At 46.2% G+C, this 18,310-nt stretch overlaps 2 protein-coding genes across 4 annotated transcripts in view; both read right to left on the bottom strand.

The window, feature by feature from the left end:
• Positions 1-1,513, bottom strand: part of LOC310661523 (la-related protein 6-like) — a 35,467-nt gene extending 33,954 nt beyond the window's left edge. For both annotated transcript variants that reach the window (XM_083407801.1, XM_083407803.1), the window contains exon 1: positions 1,419-1,513. The gene's annotated coding sequence lies outside the window, so the exon portion shown is untranslated. The remainder of the gene's footprint in view (positions 1-1,418) is intronic.
• Positions 1,474-17,231, bottom strand: GOSR2 (golgi SNAP receptor complex member 2). 2 transcript variants are annotated; one of them, XM_083408035.1, is made up of 6 exons: positions 17,104-17,231; positions 10,680-10,744; positions 8,427-8,535; positions 6,707-6,839; positions 6,127-6,267; positions 1,474-2,194 (listed from the first exon to the last, which is right to left on the bottom strand). In XM_083408035.1, exons 1-6 carry the CDS (start codon positions 17,130-17,132, stop codon positions 2,033-2,035), a joined length of 639 nt encoding a protein of 212 aa, XP_083264161.1. In that variant the 5' UTR covers positions 17,133-17,231; the 3' UTR covers positions 1,474-2,032. The 2 variants fall into 2 exon arrangements, with proteins under 2 accessions (XP_083264161.1, XP_083264162.1); XM_083408036.1 differs by lacking the exon at positions 6,127-6,267.
• Positions 17,232-18,310: the final 1,079 nt, after the last annotated feature.

Raw genomic sequence — 18,310 nt, 5'->3', positions numbered from 1 at the left:
AGCAAGAATCAAATACGGGTTTATAAAGGAACGGGGCCCAGATAGCGACTCCTACGTGACACTACGATGTTTATTTCAGCGCAAGGCAGAAAGCTGCTGTTGTGCTAATGCGTTTGGCAGGGGCAGAAAACGCTCCACGCTGCAACCCCTGATAACACAGCGATTAAGTGCAGCACGGCCTGTAAGTATGGGAATCTGCAACCAGAAGAGAACGTGCCAACTGTTCAACGATGTGATCAAACCTGAGCACGTGGCACAGCCTTCTTCAGGTCTCCTGCAGTTTACAGAGCCCGCTTTGCTGGCTGCAAGGTGGGGTGACATCTCTGCATGTTTATCTCTAGTTACCTATAAGCAGGGGTGGTGCTGTGGTCTAAACCACTGAGCCTAGGGCTTGCTGATCAGAAGGTCGGCAATTTGAATCCCCGCAACGGGGTGAGCTCCCATTGCTTGGTCCCTGCTCCTGCCAACCTGGCAGTTTGAAAGCACGTGCAAGTAGATAAATAGGTACCGCTCCAGCGGGAAAGTAAACGGTGTTTCCGTGCGCTGCTGTGGTTTGCCAGAAGTGGCTTAGTCATGCTGGCCACATGACCCGGAAGCTGTACGCCGGCTCCCTCGGCCAATAAAGCAAGATGAGCGCCGCAACCCCAGAGTCGGTCATGACTGGACCTAACGGTCAGGGGCCCCTTTACCTTTACTTTACCTATAAGCAGACAGAGTACTACTGCCCAGCTTCCAGTTTTTGCCTTTTCCTGTTGTGCAAACAAACAAAAGCATTCATGAGCAACATTCCTTTTTAACCAGGCCTTTGGTTGATCTGATTTAAATCCTATGCCCCTCTAATATGTGGTTTTTGGGGGCAGCTATTGGGTTGTTGTTTTTATTATGTATTTTGTGGTTTTATATCTTGATTTTATTCTGTGAACTGCCCTGAGACCCCTGGGCATAGGGTGGTATGTAAATAAAAATTAATAAAAATAAAATAAAATGAGGTATTTGGAGATGGGGGCAGGTTACAACGTGAGTCAGTCAATCTTGTTCAGTGGAATTTATGGCATTGCCATCGTAATCTTTGTAAGCCTCCACTTGTACCCATGAAGACTAGAAACTTTAAAAATTAAAAACTGAGACTCTCATATCCTTTGCTGTTGTGCAGGGTGCCTGCTACAGCCTATTATTTGTGAACTGACCCAATGACCCCGATTGTGATAAAACCTTTTTTTTATAAGTGCCTTTTGCAAGTAACTTTGCAAATATATTATACTTCCAATGGCAGCAAGGGTGTCCCCGTAGAAACGTACCTACTGAGCCGGCAGTTCTGCCCCAAACCTTTTCCACCAAGAGCTAGCTTCTGCAAAGTGGAGGCTGACCGCTGCCATCCCTTACCCTGAATATTTTACTATTGTTCAAAAATGAGTTACCTTGCTGTCTAGCCTTCGGGATCTGCTTATTCTAAATAAGAGGCAGGCACACAGCTTCCGAAAAAGAAGATCTTTTTGGCCCATGAAGATTTCTACTTGTTTCAGCCATGGCAGGACAATACTCTCCTTGCATCCTGGGACTATATCAAGGTAAAATAAATCAAAACCGCTCAGCTGACCACAACGTTCATGTATGTAACCTGGCTCGTAAGAACACCAAGTGGGTCTGCAGTTCCACGGACTGCACAGTCGTGCAGTTTTCTTAGGTTCCGTGTCACGATTGCACAGGGGTTCTGTGACCACATGAATGTGCACCGCTCCTGTGAGCAGCGCATGACAACCGCATGCCAATGTCTGCTAAACCTGCGTGGGGCACAGAGAGACAGCCCACCAGCTGGCTGAAGAATTACATCGCGTCTCGGCACCGTGTGGCTTTGTAAGCACCCCTTCAGCACCAAACGCCCGAGTCCACGTATGCTAAATCTGAGCCATCTCACAGTGCCGTAAGGAGAGAACGTGACCAGTCCAGAAGGCAGGAGGTTCGCCATTACGTTGGGAGTCTATGAAGAAAGGCAGTCAGTCCATCACAGTCCGCTGAGAAGTTCTCTCGCCGCTCACGTCAGGTACTGCACCACGAGGAACATGAGCACGCAGGTCACGATCATGCCTCCAATCATGAAGTACTTATCCTGGAAGGCACGTTTCTCAGTGAGGCGCATGACTGTGTTGGATAAGCCGAGCATGTTTACAACATCCAGGATTTTCTTCTGGGTGCCCTGAAGGTGAGAGAGAGCAAGAGAGAGAGAAGTGGCAATGTTAGGGAAACAAACAGGCAGACTCTCTGAACGGCTTCGGCATCCTCCGCAGACAGATGCTGTTTACTGAGAATCACAGAATTGTAGAGTTGGAAGGGCCCATCGGATTGAATGTAAAAGGTTATTAGTAAAAAGGTGCAAAATTAAAAGACTTAATATATTAAGATATTAAGGAGATCAAGATATATTAAGATATTAAAATTAAGATAAAGATTAGTTAAGATAGAGGGAAAGGATTTGCTGATTAAATCTATGAATTGGAATACAGTGAGTGGAGGTGTGGGGAAGTCTGGGAAATAAGTAAATGTAAGGAATACTATGAAGATGGAATTGTTTTTATTCGCTTTTTTCCTTTTTCTTTTCTTCTTTGTGTTGTTGTGTTGTTGTTTTTTTGTCGTTTTGTATTTTTCTGTTATTTTCCTTTTTTTTATGTAAAAACCCTAATAAATTTTTTTAAAAAAAGAGTTGGAAGGGCCCCGCACGGTCATCTAGTCCAACCCCCTGCAATGCAGGAATCTCAGCTAAAGCATCCATGACAGGCGGCAGTCCAAGCAGAATGAGCTTTTACAGAACAAGGACTTGCTTTCCACATGACTCTGAATTTCAGGGCCCACTCCACCTTCCCATCTCCTTTCCTCTGCCTCCATCCTCCCCTGCTGTTCTTCTGTTGTCAGAAGTTGGTTAGGTTTACCATGCCGTCCCAAAACCATACTTTCAACACTTAATTTTTTTGGGGGGGGGGAATATAGAACCCTATGTTTGATTTAGCAGTTTCCTTTCCAGCAACACTCTGTTTTAGACAAATGGACATACTGTTTTTTTAAAAAAATGGCAGCACCAGTGCTCTCACAAAGCATCTTAGGCTGGGTAGCAACAGGGTTGTGAGCCATGGCCCATGTGTTGGAAGGTCAGTGCTAGAGAGGCACAGCTCTCACCAGGAAAGCACAACCTGTCCCATGGCTATCACCCATCTGCTTTCCCATGCAGGTTTTACCTGTGCTCTGATAGGACCAGGAAGCAGGAGGAGGAAAGGCCTTCCACCAATCAGAATCAGCACAGTAACAAAGGTATATGGCTCCTCCCTTCACCAGGAGTCAGAAATCACAGGTAGGCCAGGGGGATACGGAACAAAATGCTGCAGTGGAGGATGCCTTTTTTAAAAAAGAAAGCTCTGGTGGCCAAATTCCATATCCAGTGGTACCTCGGTTCTCAGTTGTAATCTGTTCCAGAAGCCTGTTTAGCTTCCGAAAGGTTCGAAAACTAAGGCGTGGTTTCCCATTGGTTGCAAGAGCTTCTTGCACTCAGCGGAAGCTGCGTCTTATGTTCGAGTTCCGAAAAAAGTTAGAAAACAGAAGCACTTACTTCCGGGTTTTCAGCATTTGAGAACCGAAACGTACGACAACGGAGGAGTTTGGGAACCGAGGTACCACTGCATATATATATATATATATATATATATATATATATATACACAGTGGTACGTCGGAACTTGAACATAATCCGTTTCAGAACACCGTCCGACTTCCGAATTGTTTAGAGTTCTGAAGCACGGCTTCCGATTGGCCGACAGCGAGGTTTTTGCACAGCAGAAACTGTGTTGGACGTTTGTGTTCTGAAAACTGGAGCACTTACTTCTGGGTTTTTGGCGTTCGGGAGCCGAAACGTTCAGGAACAGAGATGTTCGAGGTACCACTGTATTTCACTTTTAAAATTGTGTTTGGTGAAGGCTTTCACTTCACTGAGGTCCTCCCTTAGGAAGCCAGAATTATGCTGCAGATTCATGTAACCCCAATGCTTCCTTCTCCACAGGGAATCTGTCCTGGAGCAGTGCCACAATTGGTGTGATGGAAAAATCAGGAGTGGCTCCAAGAACAGCAGCAAAGGCGTGCCGTTGTGTAGGGCAACAGTGAGAGGGGAGCCAAGAAATGCTACAGGTGTGATACCTCCGTGCTGCCTACGGAGATGCAGCTACACAGTGAATGAGAATTCTCACCCCAGAACTCTGAAAAGGAGCATTCCACATTTCCTTCTAGGAATATTCAGCCTGTGAGCTTCCATCTAGGGAGAGCCACGTCGACATGCTCATCTGATCCGATGTGATTACCAAGGGGATGCTAAAAGGCTACAGTTCATTTCCAGGATGACATCACTCCAAAATGAACATTCAAGCCTGCAAGGTCACATCCTGTAACGCCTTAAGAGGCTGGAGTGGGTGTTTGGACAGCTGTGTTCCAAGTGGGGCCAGGGCAGCGCAGGGAAGCGGTTTCTCTAGCTTGGCAGGAATATCAGGGGTTGCCCGGTGGCTCAAGCCTTACCACACCCAGCCTGCTTCTTCCAGAGGAAAAGGGCTGGGGTTGGAATAAAAACAGGCACGGGGTTCGGAAACGGCATTTACGTCAGCGGCTACCGAGGACGCTTGAGCTTTTAACCTCTGCACGGCAGGGAGTGGCGGCTGGGGAGACAATAGCACCCGGCGTGGCTTAGGGACCCCAGAAACTGCATGCCATTGATAGTGGGGTGCCCAGAGAACAGGGCAGAGAGTTAGGAAGAAGACCCCGAGGGTAGAAAGTGATGGAGATGCAAGAAGGCAGAACGACTGGTTGAAGGGCGGAAGGAGACCAGAGCCAGCAATAGCTAGAGGAGGAGGAGGGCAAACAGTGGAGTGAAGGAACAGTGGGCCAATGAGAAGAGGGAAGATAGGGAAAACCTCATATGCAAATAGTCTTGCTCTTTTTTAGGAACCGCTGGCATGGAGGATCCTGATTCAGGAAAAGGTTTTGGGTAGGATAGGCAACCTTCAGATTCTCTTTTAATTCACAAGAAGCTGCCTTATACCAGGAACAAAGGAATTATCCAGCTTAGCCTTTTACTGTCTGCTTGCCCCATGGTCTCAGGAAGACCCTTTTAATAGGTGGAGCCAAGGTTCCTGAACCTGGGACCTTCTGCATGCAAAATATTTTCTCCACCACCCAGCTTTGCCCCCTCCCTGGACCGATACTCAGAGCTTCTTATCCAGGAGTAAATTTGCAAAACTCTGTCCAAATTTGCAGCAGGGCACAACGAAGCTACAAAGAAACCCTGACAGGTGGAATTAATGCTACATTCGCAACATGTGGAATTTGGGTGTATCCAAAAGCCTCGAGTGCAGCTACAGCGGTGGCAGTTTCAAAAGGGGAAGATTGGTGTGGAGTTTGCCTCCTAGGATGAGTCATAAGGAAAGGGTTAAAATAGGTGGGATGTGATTGGCCAGTGAGAATGCAAGGGGGAAGTAAAAGTTAAGAGTGGAAGATTTTGAAAATTGAGATGAGTTGAGTTGAGGGTTGAGGTTGGGGAGTTGAAGAAGGAAGAGGGAGGAATAGGCAGTGGGTTGGTAGAGTTGTATTGTGAGAGAGTGAGAGGAATTGTTAGGTGGAGTCAGATAGATAGTTGGAATAATCAGTTTGGAACTAAGAATAAGAAACTGACAAAAGAACAATTAACTGAAACCATAAGCTTGTTCCTGCATTTAAAAATAAACTTGATTATTTGTTTATGTTAACAACTGACTAGACTCCGTGTGTCCCCGTGAGATACGGGGTGGTGGCAGTGGAAAAAGCAATTGCAGTGGCGGCACAGGGTCAATAGACCGTCAAACGTCCGGGGGCCCTGTGTGATCGCTACACTTGGCTTTGCCGTACGGGGGGGGGGGGGGGACAGAGGAGTGACAGGGTGACCGAGGAGAAGCTGGAGACGAGACACAGAGGGCGAGGATGAAAAGAACCTGCACCTGAGTTTTACTTCTCAGAATTCTGGAAAGTTATCAGAATTAAAAGAGGGGAGAGAAGAAAAAGTGGGTGCCTACTCCCCATATATAAATATATTTTTAAAAGCTGAAGGCCCCATCCTATGCCCACCTTTAATGTCATTCTCTGATCCCTCAGGCCCTGCAGAATGCTGGTCCCGCTGCCAATGAGATCGTCCATGCCACGGTGAGCATTTTGGAGGGACTCGTTATGCTGCAAGGTTTCATCGATCGGAATGGTGGTGTCAGAATCCTGCAAAGGGGGAGGAGGGAAGGGAAGTAGGTTGGTTATCTTTCCTTGGCACTCTGAACCCAGAAGGACAAGGGTGTCAACAAAAGCCCATGTTTTTGGTTCTTTTTAAAAAAAGAATCGGCATTATTCTGCAGCAGTGAAGTTCAAACTTTCTGTCCTTACATTTTCCACATAAGTGTGACTGCCACAAAATCGAGCTGCCGCTCCATGTGTCCTCAAAGACTAAGAAAACTCCCCAGGAGAAGATTGGCAGTGGTGGGAAAGTTGCCCTGTATGAGTTTGGACATCGTTGCTGATCTCCTTAAGTGCTAAACCCCATGATTTCTCGCCACCCAAAAAGACCCCATTTGAGAACGACAGATGTGAAATAGATGAACACTGGGACACAGGAGGGAGGCGAATATTAGCACAAATCCACTGGTTTTACAGAAGGACATACGTTAGTGGTGAATGTTCGGGCCAGAAGCTCCTCCCGCTGCCTTTCTTGCTGCTCCCGTGCGTAACGCCGGTGCTGGAAGTTCCTCAACGCCGTCTGCAGGTGCTGGATGTCGTATTTCAGCTGGTCAACTCGTCTGAGAATGACAAGTCACAGAAAGGAGGAAGAAAGCTTTGATTTTCATGTAAATACAAGAACAACGTCTAGCTACAGTAACTTGTCCTATGGTACAGTCTTATTAAGTTTCATATGCAGTACACAAGCAATACAGTCGTATATTGGAAATCGAATGGAATCCGTTCCGGAAACCAAAGCACGGCATCTGATTGGCTGCAGGAAGCCCCTGCAGCCAATCGGAAGCCACGTCAAACATTTGGGTTCCAAAGAACGTTCGCAAACCGGAACACTCACTTCTGGGTTTGCAGCGTTCCGGAGTCTAAAATGTTTGAGTACCAAGGTGTTCGGGATCCAAGGTACGACTGTACATTTATTAATGCATTATCAATTCCAGTATAGTCTCCACAGAGATTCTTGTGCTGTGGGTGGAATAAAAGTATCTTCTGTCTTATTTATAAAGGAAAAGAAAGGAAGCCAAGTCTTGCCAAAAGTGTCTGTCCCTGAAGTGCCTGTAATTACCCTTCTGTTTCGAGTGAGGCATTCCGATAGAGCTACATTATTCCAAATATTATTTACCCAGATTTCAATGGGGATTTCTATGGGCTGTTTCCAGTATCAGGCTACTGTGAATCAGGTTGCTGATAATAGAAAAAAACACACACACAAAATCTCCGCATTAAAGGCTATTGTTTACATTTGAGTCTAATGGGAATAAGGGAAGAACTGAATCGGGTGGAAGGGATTGCTGTGTGATTTTGGAAATAATGGGATACACCTTTTTCTAAAAGGAGCATGCTATCATGCAACTCCACCAAGCATGAAATATGAACCTATCACTCTGCCGCCTTTCCAGCACAGAGGAGAGATGCTAGTGTTTATTTTGGCTAGGCAAGTCCAGTGCCAGCGAAATAGAATTTTAAGCAAAGCCTCCTGAAGACGAGCAGAGATTGTTCGTAGGGTTGGGTTATGCCAAACTGATTGCCATGTATGACCTGCAATTATGATCCCCAAGTCTCTTTCCCATACCGCCCAAAGGCTTCTTTTATCAGCAGGTTTCTTTCCTTAAGAGCTCAATTTTAAGCTGCCTTGAAGTTCTTTTGGAAATCAGTGTAATTAAGAAAACATTCACAGGCACAAAAAAGTGAAAAGCCTGCCACATAGCCTGATTTGTTCATAATAATAAATTTATTGTCCTACACCTTCTATTCCATATGGAAGGCAGCAAGCAATGCAGTACCATAACAACAACAACAACTTGCCCCAAGGACAGGTCAGAAGGCTGCACTAATATACCGTATTTTTCGCTCTATAAGATGCACCAGACCACAAGATGCACCTAGTTTTTGGAGGAGGAAAAGAAGAAGAAAAATATTCTGAATCTCAGAAGCCAGAACAGCAAGAGGGATCGCTGCTCAGTGAAAGCAGCAATCCCTCTTGCTGTTCTGGCTTCTGTGATAGCTGCACAGCCTGCAATTCGCTCCATAAGACGCACACACATTTCCCCTTACTTTTTAGGAGGGAAAAAGTGAGTCTTATAGAGCAAAAAATACGGTATGTCCCAAGACACAGGAAGTAGTTTGGGAGGGCAAGGAAGAAGGTAACTCACAGCTTGGCGTTCTGCCGCTTGCTAGGAGGCTCCTTGTTACAAAAGATTTCCAAGCGTTCCAAGTTGCTGAAGATCCTGTCTATTCGCGCCTGGATTTCATTTTCCACCACTGAAAGAGGAGATGGGGGGGGGGGGGAGTAAGAAACATCAGGGCCAGATGGACACTCACGGTTTTAACCAGCACATACCTTCTTGCCAGGCTTTGCCAGTTAAGCCTTGCCCACGCTGTGTGAAATGGGAGATTTCTACCAGAGAAAGTGGAAGGTGCCCACGTTCCTAGTGCCACCCATCATGGAGCTAGGTGGAGAAGGTGCCCACCACAACCATCGGGCCAGGGACTGCGAGGAATGCCCTGCCACTGCAGCATGCGGAAAACAATTCGCCACTTGCCAGTAGCGGTATTGCAAACATTTGTTTTGAGTATTTTATGGAATGTGGAAAATAAAGCAACAAAACAAGGAACAAATCCCGTCTATTCAGAGCACGATGGGCAAACATGCATACATTTTGGTGGGGGGGGCCAGTACAATATATATATATATTGTGTATATATATAGCCAGAGATTCATGCTGTCCAAATTTCTGCTGCTGTTGAGATGCATTTGTGAGAAATAACCACCTGTGGGTTGTTTTTTCGCTGCAGGATTCTGATTCTGTGCATAATCTTCTCGGAAATTACAACTGTCCAAAAGTTTCTTAGCTAGGCAGCGGTCTCCAAATCGTTCAAGTGCCCAGGTCACCTTTGTGTTACTGACTACTGCTACCAGAGGACGCTTTACCAAGTCTTTAAATTTACATTTTAATTCCGATAAACCAAGAGAATAAAGCAAGCTCTGCTAAAAAAGCTATTTATTATTATTATTATTATTATTATTATTATTATTATTATTATTATTATTATTATTATCTCTCCTGTATGTTTTCCACAATCCTGATGAATAGTTAGCCAGAATCTTTGCATTTTAGAGCACTATCACAAAAGTTGATTATAAAATCATAGAACTGGAAGACGCCACAACGGACAGCTAGTTCAACCCCCTGCCATGCAGGAATCTTTTGCCCAACATGGGGCTCAAACCTCTCCAACAACTTGGGCCAGCCTGTAGGGGCACATGAGAGAGCCGTACAGGGTCATGTACTAACTGAGGTCTATTTCAGTGTGGTTTCTCTCAAGTTTGTTGGACTCTAACTCCCATCAGCCCCAGCCAGGATGGCCAATGATAAAGGAGCTGTGGTCCAATAACATCTGGAGGGCCACATGTTATAAAAGGATGTCACATAGAGGAGGGAGAAAGGTTGTTTTCTGCTGCTCCAGAGAAGCGGACACGGAGCAATGGATCCAAACTACAAGAAAGAAGATTCCACCTAAACATTAGGAAGAACTTCCTGACAGTAAGAGCTGTTCGACAGTGGAATTTGCTACCAAGGAGTGTGGTGGAGTCTCCTTCTTTGGAGGTCTTTAAGCAGAGGCTTGACAACCATATGTCAGGAGTGCTCTGATGGTGTTTCCTGCTTGGCAGGGGGTTGGACTCGATGGCCCTTGTGGTCTCTTCCAGCTCTATGATTCTATGATTCTATCCACCCTAGTCATAAAGAATGCTTCTTCTAAAAGGTGACCTGCCAGCCACATCTCTTTTTTGGCAATTATTTGTATGTTGATGTTCCTTTCCAAAAGGAAATTTACACCACTGGGCTAATGAGAATATAAAAACTCTACCACCCATGGCTTTCCCCATATCCTACCCTTCACTCACTACAGTGGTACCTCGGGTTAAGAACTTAATTCGTTCCAGAGGTCCATTCTTAACCTGAAACTGTTCTTAACCTGAAGCACCACTTTAGCTAGTGGGGCCTCCCACTCCCGCCGCGCCGCCACCACACAATTTGTGTTCTCATCCTGAAGCAAAGTTCTTAACCCAAGGTACTATTGCTGGGTTAGCAGAGTCTGTAACCTGAAGCGACTGTAACCCGAGGTACCACTGCACAGCAAAATGGAATCAGAGAATTGTAAGTCAGAAGGGACCCAGAAGGTCATCTATTTCAACCCTCTGCAACGCAGGAATCCTGCCCACAGCTGTCCCTGGGTGGGCTTGAACTTCCAACCTTCTGGCTAACAGTCATACGCACAGACCCATTACACCACCTAAAGGTCAAAACATATTAATGGTTTCACTTGGGCACATATTGGAAACACAGGTCAGGGAGCATTGGCCAAGCCAACAGTGAGGTTACCCTCTTCCATTAATTACTCACAGTGGACTGACTGCTTGTCTGATGTCTCGAGGCGGCCCATGTATGACTGGACCTCATGGACCTGCCTGTTGAAAAGAAGAAAAGTTCTAGTCAATCACAAGGGTTCCGGCAGAAAAGGAGGATTTCTCAAGAAGGCAAACATACGGCCGAAATGAACCGTCAGTGCTCAGAGCAATCAGAATATTGAAGTAAAACCCCTGGTATAACAGTAAAAATACTGCGCAAGTCAAGGGCAGCCAACCTGATGTTCTCCACATGTTGCGGGACTACAACTCCCATCATCCCCGGCAGCGCGGGCTGGAGCTGATGGGAGTCCAACAACATCCACAGCTACCAGGTACTATGATGGCCATCCTGGCAGTATGTAATCTCATACGTTGCAGAACAGATTTCCTAAACATTTCTCATATACAGTGGTACCTTGGTTCTCGAACGTAATCCGTTCCGGAAGTCCGTTTGACTTCTGAAACGTTTGAAAACCAAGGCGCGGCTTCCGATTGGCACAGGCGCCCCGGAAACCCTAGCTGACAACCACATCGGACATTGGATTCTGAAAAACGGTTGAAAACTGGAAAACTTGCGTCTGGGTTTTCGGCGTTCGGGAGCCGAAATGTTTGAGTACCAAGGCGCTCAAGAACCAAGGTTCCACTGTATTCTCTGAAATATTTACAAGGCAACAAGGACCCAGGCAAAAGCAGAAATACAAAAAGCAATCTGCCTCATCACTTGTGGCAAGAATTGCCTCCAGGTGACCAGAGAGGGAATATTCGCAAAAGATGGCACTACTCTTCTGATGGCAGAAATGACTGGCATGGGTGTACGGGAACGGTTTCGGTTTTTTTAAAGGCCACAAATTTATGCAGTCTTGCTGACAATGCACTGCTTCAAAAATTAGGTTGCAATGTAACAAACTGATAAAATATCTGTCAAATCAGTCAATTGGAAAGGCTATAATACCAGTCCAACCTAAAATCAAATTTGTAATTAGCTATTTTCATGTGACTATCTTTGGGGAAGCTTCTATATTTGTTGGCACAAGCATGCTGAGAAATTCGTATGCTAACCATATTCTTCATCATCATTCTGCCCCACCCCCCTTAAAATCTAAACAGAATCTTACTCCCTTGAATTGTCTTAATATATTTACAAGAATTATATTGAAGATAACTTCAAACAAATTCAAAGTCTAACTTGGAAATTAACATTTTAAAACACATTCAATGTGTTTTATTGATTCCCCCGCCCCGCCCCCCCAAATATTTCAGTTCAACCATATTTTGGCTATTGGAAAAATATCTGAAATATTTATGCAGCATGTAAAATTAACACAGCCTATTTTGGCCGTCTTTTCTATGTGTTCGTCAAATAAATATGCTATATGAATGAAACCTCAATGTATTTAAGGCAGCAGAAAGTTCCCAGATGCAAAGTTGGTTAGAAATCTCTTTCCATTGGCTAAAGGAGCATCCAAATTCTGAATGAACACTGTTGCACTTGAGCTCTACTCTACAAGCAAGAAAGTTAAAAGCTGGGATGTCTCGCCATGATTATCTAGCACTTCTCTTTGGGATTTCCTCCAAAACAAAGAGTGGGAATGGTATGGTGGGAATGGCTCAGCCCTGCCAACTAGAAAACCTGTTTTGGAAACAGACTGAGGATATCAGGCCAGAGGCAGAGAAAAGGCAACAGGACGTGGGAGATCAGGTAGGGCCAGGAGGGGAAGAATGCTCTGCCCCACGGGCACCTCCTAGAAACAGATGCGTGGCAGAAAAATCACTTGAGCACACCAAGAAAATGACTAAAAGCAGGGGCCAATAAAAAGGGGGGAAATCATGAGGCTCAGCATCTGACAAAGAGAAGCAGCTCAGGTGTGCTAGAGTCTGATGGGCAAGGCAGAAAGGCTGCAACACTAGCAATGCCACAGAGAGCCATTCGCTTTGCAAGCACCTTCTTGGAAATCATCCCAGCCGACTATCACTAGAGCCTAGAAGGGATCAAGGACTGATTCAGGGGAAGCCCCAGTTGCTGGATGCCAACTCCCATCAGCCCCAGTCAGCATGGCCAACAGTCAGGGGTGCTGAGAGTCCAACGACGTCAACATCTGGAGGGCACCCACTTGGCTACCCCTGGATCTGTCGGTTTCTGCTGGTTTGGGACAGAGAATTGAATGAGATGGCCTTCAGGCTTTGATTTACTCAACTATCTCTAGCTCATTTTCATTTTAGTCAACACAAATAGGCTCCACCAGGTGAGGAAACAAGCATGACAACAGCTTCAGCAACCTCTGAAGCCTCCACAATCTTGTTTTAACGTTTGGAAGGTTTTCAAGAACATGCCAACTCAACATCTGAGCACATGCCAAAACTGGTAGGTCCATGACTAGCTCTGGACATTTTTTTAAAAAGAAAAACACCATAAGGGCATGTAATGTTCTTTTCATCAGATTGTCAAGGTGTATGGTTTTTAAAGCTTTAAAGATTAAACAGCGTAAGATGCAGGAATGTAGGACTTGGCTACAAAGTTCAGTGCTAGACTGCAGAAATAGGCTTGAACTGCACTCGCCAACATGGTGCCCATGGGCATAAGGGCACCCTTGAGGTCTTCCCCTGGCACCCACTAAGTTGTGAATACCCCACTTTGTCATGAAGTGCCATGGGTTGTTATCTCCCCCAATCCCCCAACTACAGACTTGTAAAAGAAGAAGATGGAAGAGTTTGGATTTGGATTTGATATCCCGCCTTTCACTCCCTTTAAGGAGTCTCAAAGCGGCTAACATTCTCCTTCCCCTTCCTCCCCCATAACAAACACTCTGTGAGGTGAGTGGGGCTGAGAGACTTCAAAGAAGTGTGACTGGCCCAAGGTCACCCAGCAGCTGCATGTGGAGGAGCGGAGATGCGAACCCGGTTCCCCAGATTACGAGACTACCGCTCTTAACCACTACACCACACTGAAAGAGTAATGCTCTTTCCCACTTCCTCTTTCAGCATGATATATAGTTTTCAAGCTCAGCAGCTTGAAACAGCAGCTTAACAGAATATAAAGTGTCTGAGGTAAAAGGGAACAAGAAGCAAGTAACCAAAGAGAGAAAGGGAATGGAGACAGAGAGGGAGAAGGCATATATTGCTGGCATCCATCTGCCTCAACAGACAATGGAAGACTGCACCATCAGAGATGAAGTCAAACCGTTGGAAAGATACAGCAGCTGCTGTGGCTGTACAGACCAACATGGGAGGGACATGTTTTATTGCAGCTGGGGCAGATAAAGACATCTGGTTTCGCTGTTACAGATGCACACACATAATGTTAGATCCAGTAAAATAGATCCTATTGAAATTGAATACTTTTATTATGAGTTCCCCTCTTTCCCCAATCATCATCAAATCTATCTCCACTGACCAAAATATAAAAGTCACATATCTGGTGCTTTCCAGCACCACCATGATACAACAGGGGTTCAACATGCATTAATTCTTATAGATCCTCATATTTCTCCTTAAAATCACCACCAAGTGATAGGAGACCGTTTTATCCACAAATGTACTCCGTGGTTTGTTGACGGTTTTAACATCCCAGGCAAAAATCATGAAGATCCATGCTGTGGGTCTGTGGTGGACAAACACCAGCTCCGTATTCATACTGTGTGTTGCACTACTTTAAACTTTAATATAATGGTGGATTTTGGAGGATGCTGTGAATATCATGCAAATTCAAGAGGAGCCATGTTAGTTCCACTGGTTCCAGCTTTTATCCAGACCCCTTGGAAGATCAAAGATTCTGTGTGTGTTTACTCAGTCTGGGGCAAGAAAGAGAAGCCGAAGAAGTGGTGCCCATGGCACTCTTACAAGATTCCAGATTTGCCCATGGGTTCAAAAATACAGTGGTGCCCCGCAAGACGAATGCCTCGCAAGACTGAAAACCCGCTAGACGAAAGGGTTTTCCGTTTTGGAGGTGCTTCGCAGGACAAATTTCCTATGGGCTTGCTTCGCAAGACGAAAATGTCTTGCGAGTTCCTGCGATTTTTTTTCGCTCCCCACCCCCTTTTTCTAAGGCACTAAGCTGCTAATAGCCTTTTAGCAGCTAATCCGCTAATCCCTTAAGCCTTTAATAACCGCTAAACCGCTAATAGCGCTAATCCGCTAATAGGGTTGCTTCGCAAGACGAAAAAACCGCAAGACGAAGAGACTCGCGGAACGGATTCTTTTCGTCTTGCGAGACACCACTGTATTGGCAACCCATGATGGCAAATAATCACGCTAGGATTAGAAGGGTGATGGCAAAGAAGAGTCTGTTTTAAAGAGGCACTGTGTTTAACACTCAGGATTTCAAAAATCTGAAAGCCATCCCTTCCACCCAGGCCAGAGTTGAGTTTGTCAGAACACAGCTACTACTCAAAGCTATACACAATACAAAAGGAATGTGTCTATGGCCAGGGGGAGGGGGGAATCCACTGTGACCCAGTGCCTAGAGAACAGAGTCTGGACCTTGTGTAGATTAAACTACACATGTAAATCTGGGGAATCAAAGTACAGCTCAATCTTAGATTTTAATGGCACAGCAATCGCTCTTAGTTTCAGTCTTGATTGCCCAGTATCCAAATGGATGACCTTTGAGTTGTTACAAGGATGAACAAGATACAAGTGAGAAGCCCTCTGCACATTTCTTATCCCCATTTCTCTGAGTGTAGGACCCATACAACTCAATGAGACTTACCTCTGAGTAGACAGGAATAAGATTACACCGTAAACAATGGTAAGCAATCACCTGACTCCTGCTACCAGGTCTACTTACTCCCCTTCTCAGTTATGAAGTCTCTCATAGTAGGTGGGAGAAGATTTCCAACAGCAGCCCTTGTGACAGTCACTAAGGTGGTGATCTCCCTTTTCTTCTACCCTCCAGAGCCCCAAGTGTATCCACAAATTTACTGGTGCTGATTTCAGGCACAAATAGTCCCTGTTTGTGAACCTCTGTCCTTGCCACCTGATGTTACCTTTTGGTGTCCCATATCAATGACTGTTTCCTCCCTTCTTCCCAACATGGATACTCAGCCTGCTTCCCAAGCTTCACGCTGCTTCTACCCCTACACAAAGAATCTTCATCCTTATTCTTTCCTGTTCTCGCTTCCCTCCCAACATGCCCCCAATTATTTATCCCCATCCTGCTGTTCACAATCTCCCCCACCCAGGGCTGTGTTTTCAAAACTTCTTATTTCTGAATTGAAACTGGAGGCCTACCCATTGGGATTTAGCTGCTGAACGAGATTACAATGATGAGCTGCATTACGCTAAAAATTATGCCATCTGACCGAAAGGCTCTGTGGAACAGCATAGTGAGACAAACGTAACAAAATGGGGTGGGAATAATAATGCCCAGGACCTTTTTTCAGCCGGACCTCACCGGAACTGAGCTCCATCACATTTCTGGTGTGTTCTGGCACCTCTGTGCGACAGAGACAGAGGGTGACATGGTGCTCGGGGTTACGTAGTGGAGGCAGCAGTTTAGGGTCCTCCCCCTAAAAAAATCTCAACAAGTGCCTATGCAGCAGATCTCATGACAGGAAGCAAATCCTCTTGAGCGACAGGTGGGCGTGAAACTCCAGTGCATTTGAATGCTGCTCTGTAGCATTACATCTGGCCAACTGCTGCAAAGAAGAACTACTGGCCACTCTAGCTTTTGCTAGCAGGATAACTTTTTTGGTGGTGCAAACAGACGCACCCCCACCCACCCTACTTATCAAAACTTTCTACCACTGCCTTTGCTGTTCGGCCGAGAATCAGTGACGAAAGCGCCAAGGCTACCCCCCCCAATATAGCAGGTGATGTGCTTCTAATAATAATAATTTATTATTTATACCCCAACCATCTGGCTGGGTTTCAAACACTGTCAGGCAAATGATTCAGAGATGTTGTGCAAAGATCTTTCAGTGGGTAGGCAGGCAGGCAGGCAGGCAGGCAGGCAGGCAGGCAGGCACCAGAACCAGGTTACACTCCGTTCAAACTGCCACAGACTTTTTACTTACGTGGCCTTCCACTCAGCCCCTCCTCCTTGATATAAATACTCAGTGCTGACCTAGTACAGCAGGGCTGTTGCTACGATTCACATATACGAACGGGGGGGGGCATATAAATGCAGAGTATGAACTGGAATATTACTGCCCTCAGTCACATTACCATGGCTACCACTCCCCTCCCCCACACCCACCCCGCTGAAACCTCCCTCCACCCCACGGCTCTCCCTCGGTTTTCCCCCATTTATTGAAACACCTCCGCCCCGCCGCCGCCTTCCCTCCCGAGAACGAGGTACTCTGGTTATTAATAATAATAATAATAATTTTTATTTATACCCCGCCCTCCCCAGCCAAGGCCGGGCTCAGGGCCTATTACTATTATCATTATTACTACTGCAAGCTCCCGCCCCGCACACGCACTTGTTGGTCTGGTGGTAAAGCGCCTCCATGGCTGCCGCTCGGCTGACTGGGCTCCCACACAGCTCCCACTCTTTAACACGTCACCCGGTCCCTACACCGGCGCTTCCGGTTTCCGGCTTGCCGAAGGCCCCCGCCTGTGACGTCACCCGCTCGGCGCCGCCTGCCCCTGCCGGCGCCTGAGCAACTGGTGCAGAGAAAGGAGGCGGGGAGGCGGGGAGCGGGGCGGAGCTGGCGGAAGAGGCAGCCGGGATGATTTTTATCAAACAAATCAAGTCGCTGCGCTTTCTAAGCCGGGGTTTTGGATTTAAGCTGCCTCCCCCATCACCACCACACACAGTTGATGTCAGTTTGCCATCATGCAGTACGTTTTTATATTTGCATGCACTGCAATTGACATATGCAGCTGAATAATAACATTAATGGCAAAGTCCATTCCATCTCTCTCTCCCCGTTCTGCAAGAGTACAGAAGGCGAAAATAACCCTATCTGTCCTCAGTCTGCGGGAGATTTCGTTATTTTCACGCGCTGAAATGGACACGCGCAACTGAATAATAAAACAATAATAACAGTGGCAACGCTCTTTTCTCTCTTTTCCTCAAGTGTTGTTGTTGTTTAGTGGTTTAGACGTGTCCCGTTTAGTCGTGTCCGATTCTTCGTGACCCCATGGACCAGAGCACGCCAGGCCCTCCTGTCTTCCACTGCCTCCCCCAGTTTGGTCAAACTCATGCTAGTAGCTTCGAGAACACTGTCCAACCATCTCGTCCTCTGTCGTCCCCTTCTCCTTGTGCCCTCCATCTTTCCCAACATCAGGGGCTTTTCCAGGGAGTCTTATCTTCTCATGAGGTGGCCAAAGTATTGGAGCCTCAGCTTCAGGATCTGTCCTTCCAGTGAGCACTCAGGGCTGATATCCTTCAGGATGGAGAGGTTTGATCTTCTTGCAGTCCATGGGACTCTCAGGAGTCTCCTCCAGCACCATAATTCAAAAGCATAAATTCTTCGGCAATCAGCCTTCTTTATGGTCCAGCTCTCACTTCCATCCACCACTACTTCCTCAAGTGTAGAATAGGATAATATTATTTGTCCTCTGCTCCAGAGATGCGTAGATCTCTGGCTAATGTGAAGTAGCTCAGCAAGTAGGAGTGCCAACTTGGCCCTGTGGCTGTGGGTGCCATGCAGCGTGCATGGCCCTGGCACCAAAATTTGTGGG

The sequence above is a fragment of the Podarcis tiliguerta genome (genome assembly GCF_965153285.1).
Source record: "Podarcis tiliguerta genome assembly, chromosome: 13".
In the NCBI taxonomy this organism is placed as follows: Eukaryota; Metazoa; Chordata; class Lepidosauria; order Squamata; family Lacertidae; genus Podarcis; species Podarcis tiliguerta.
Note: the sequence above shows the minus strand (reverse complement) of the source record. Positions and strands in the feature narration are given on the sequence as shown.

What these genes read in the sequence shown, in the direction of transcription:
- GOSR2 (XM_083408035.1), bottom strand. Translation starts at nt 17,132, where the DNA reads ATGGAGGCGCTTTACCACCAGACCAACAA. An exon ending in AGACAAGCAGTCAGTCCACT is followed by an intron (nt 8,536 to 10,679) that starts GTGAGTAATTAA and finishes CTCCTCTTTCAG; the next exon opens with TGGTGGAAAATGAAATCCAG. An exon ending in ATCAGAGAATGACATTAAAG is followed by an intron (nt 2,195 to 6,126) that starts GTGGGCATAGGA and finishes TCTCACCTTCAG; the next exon opens with GGCACCCAGAAGAAAATCCT.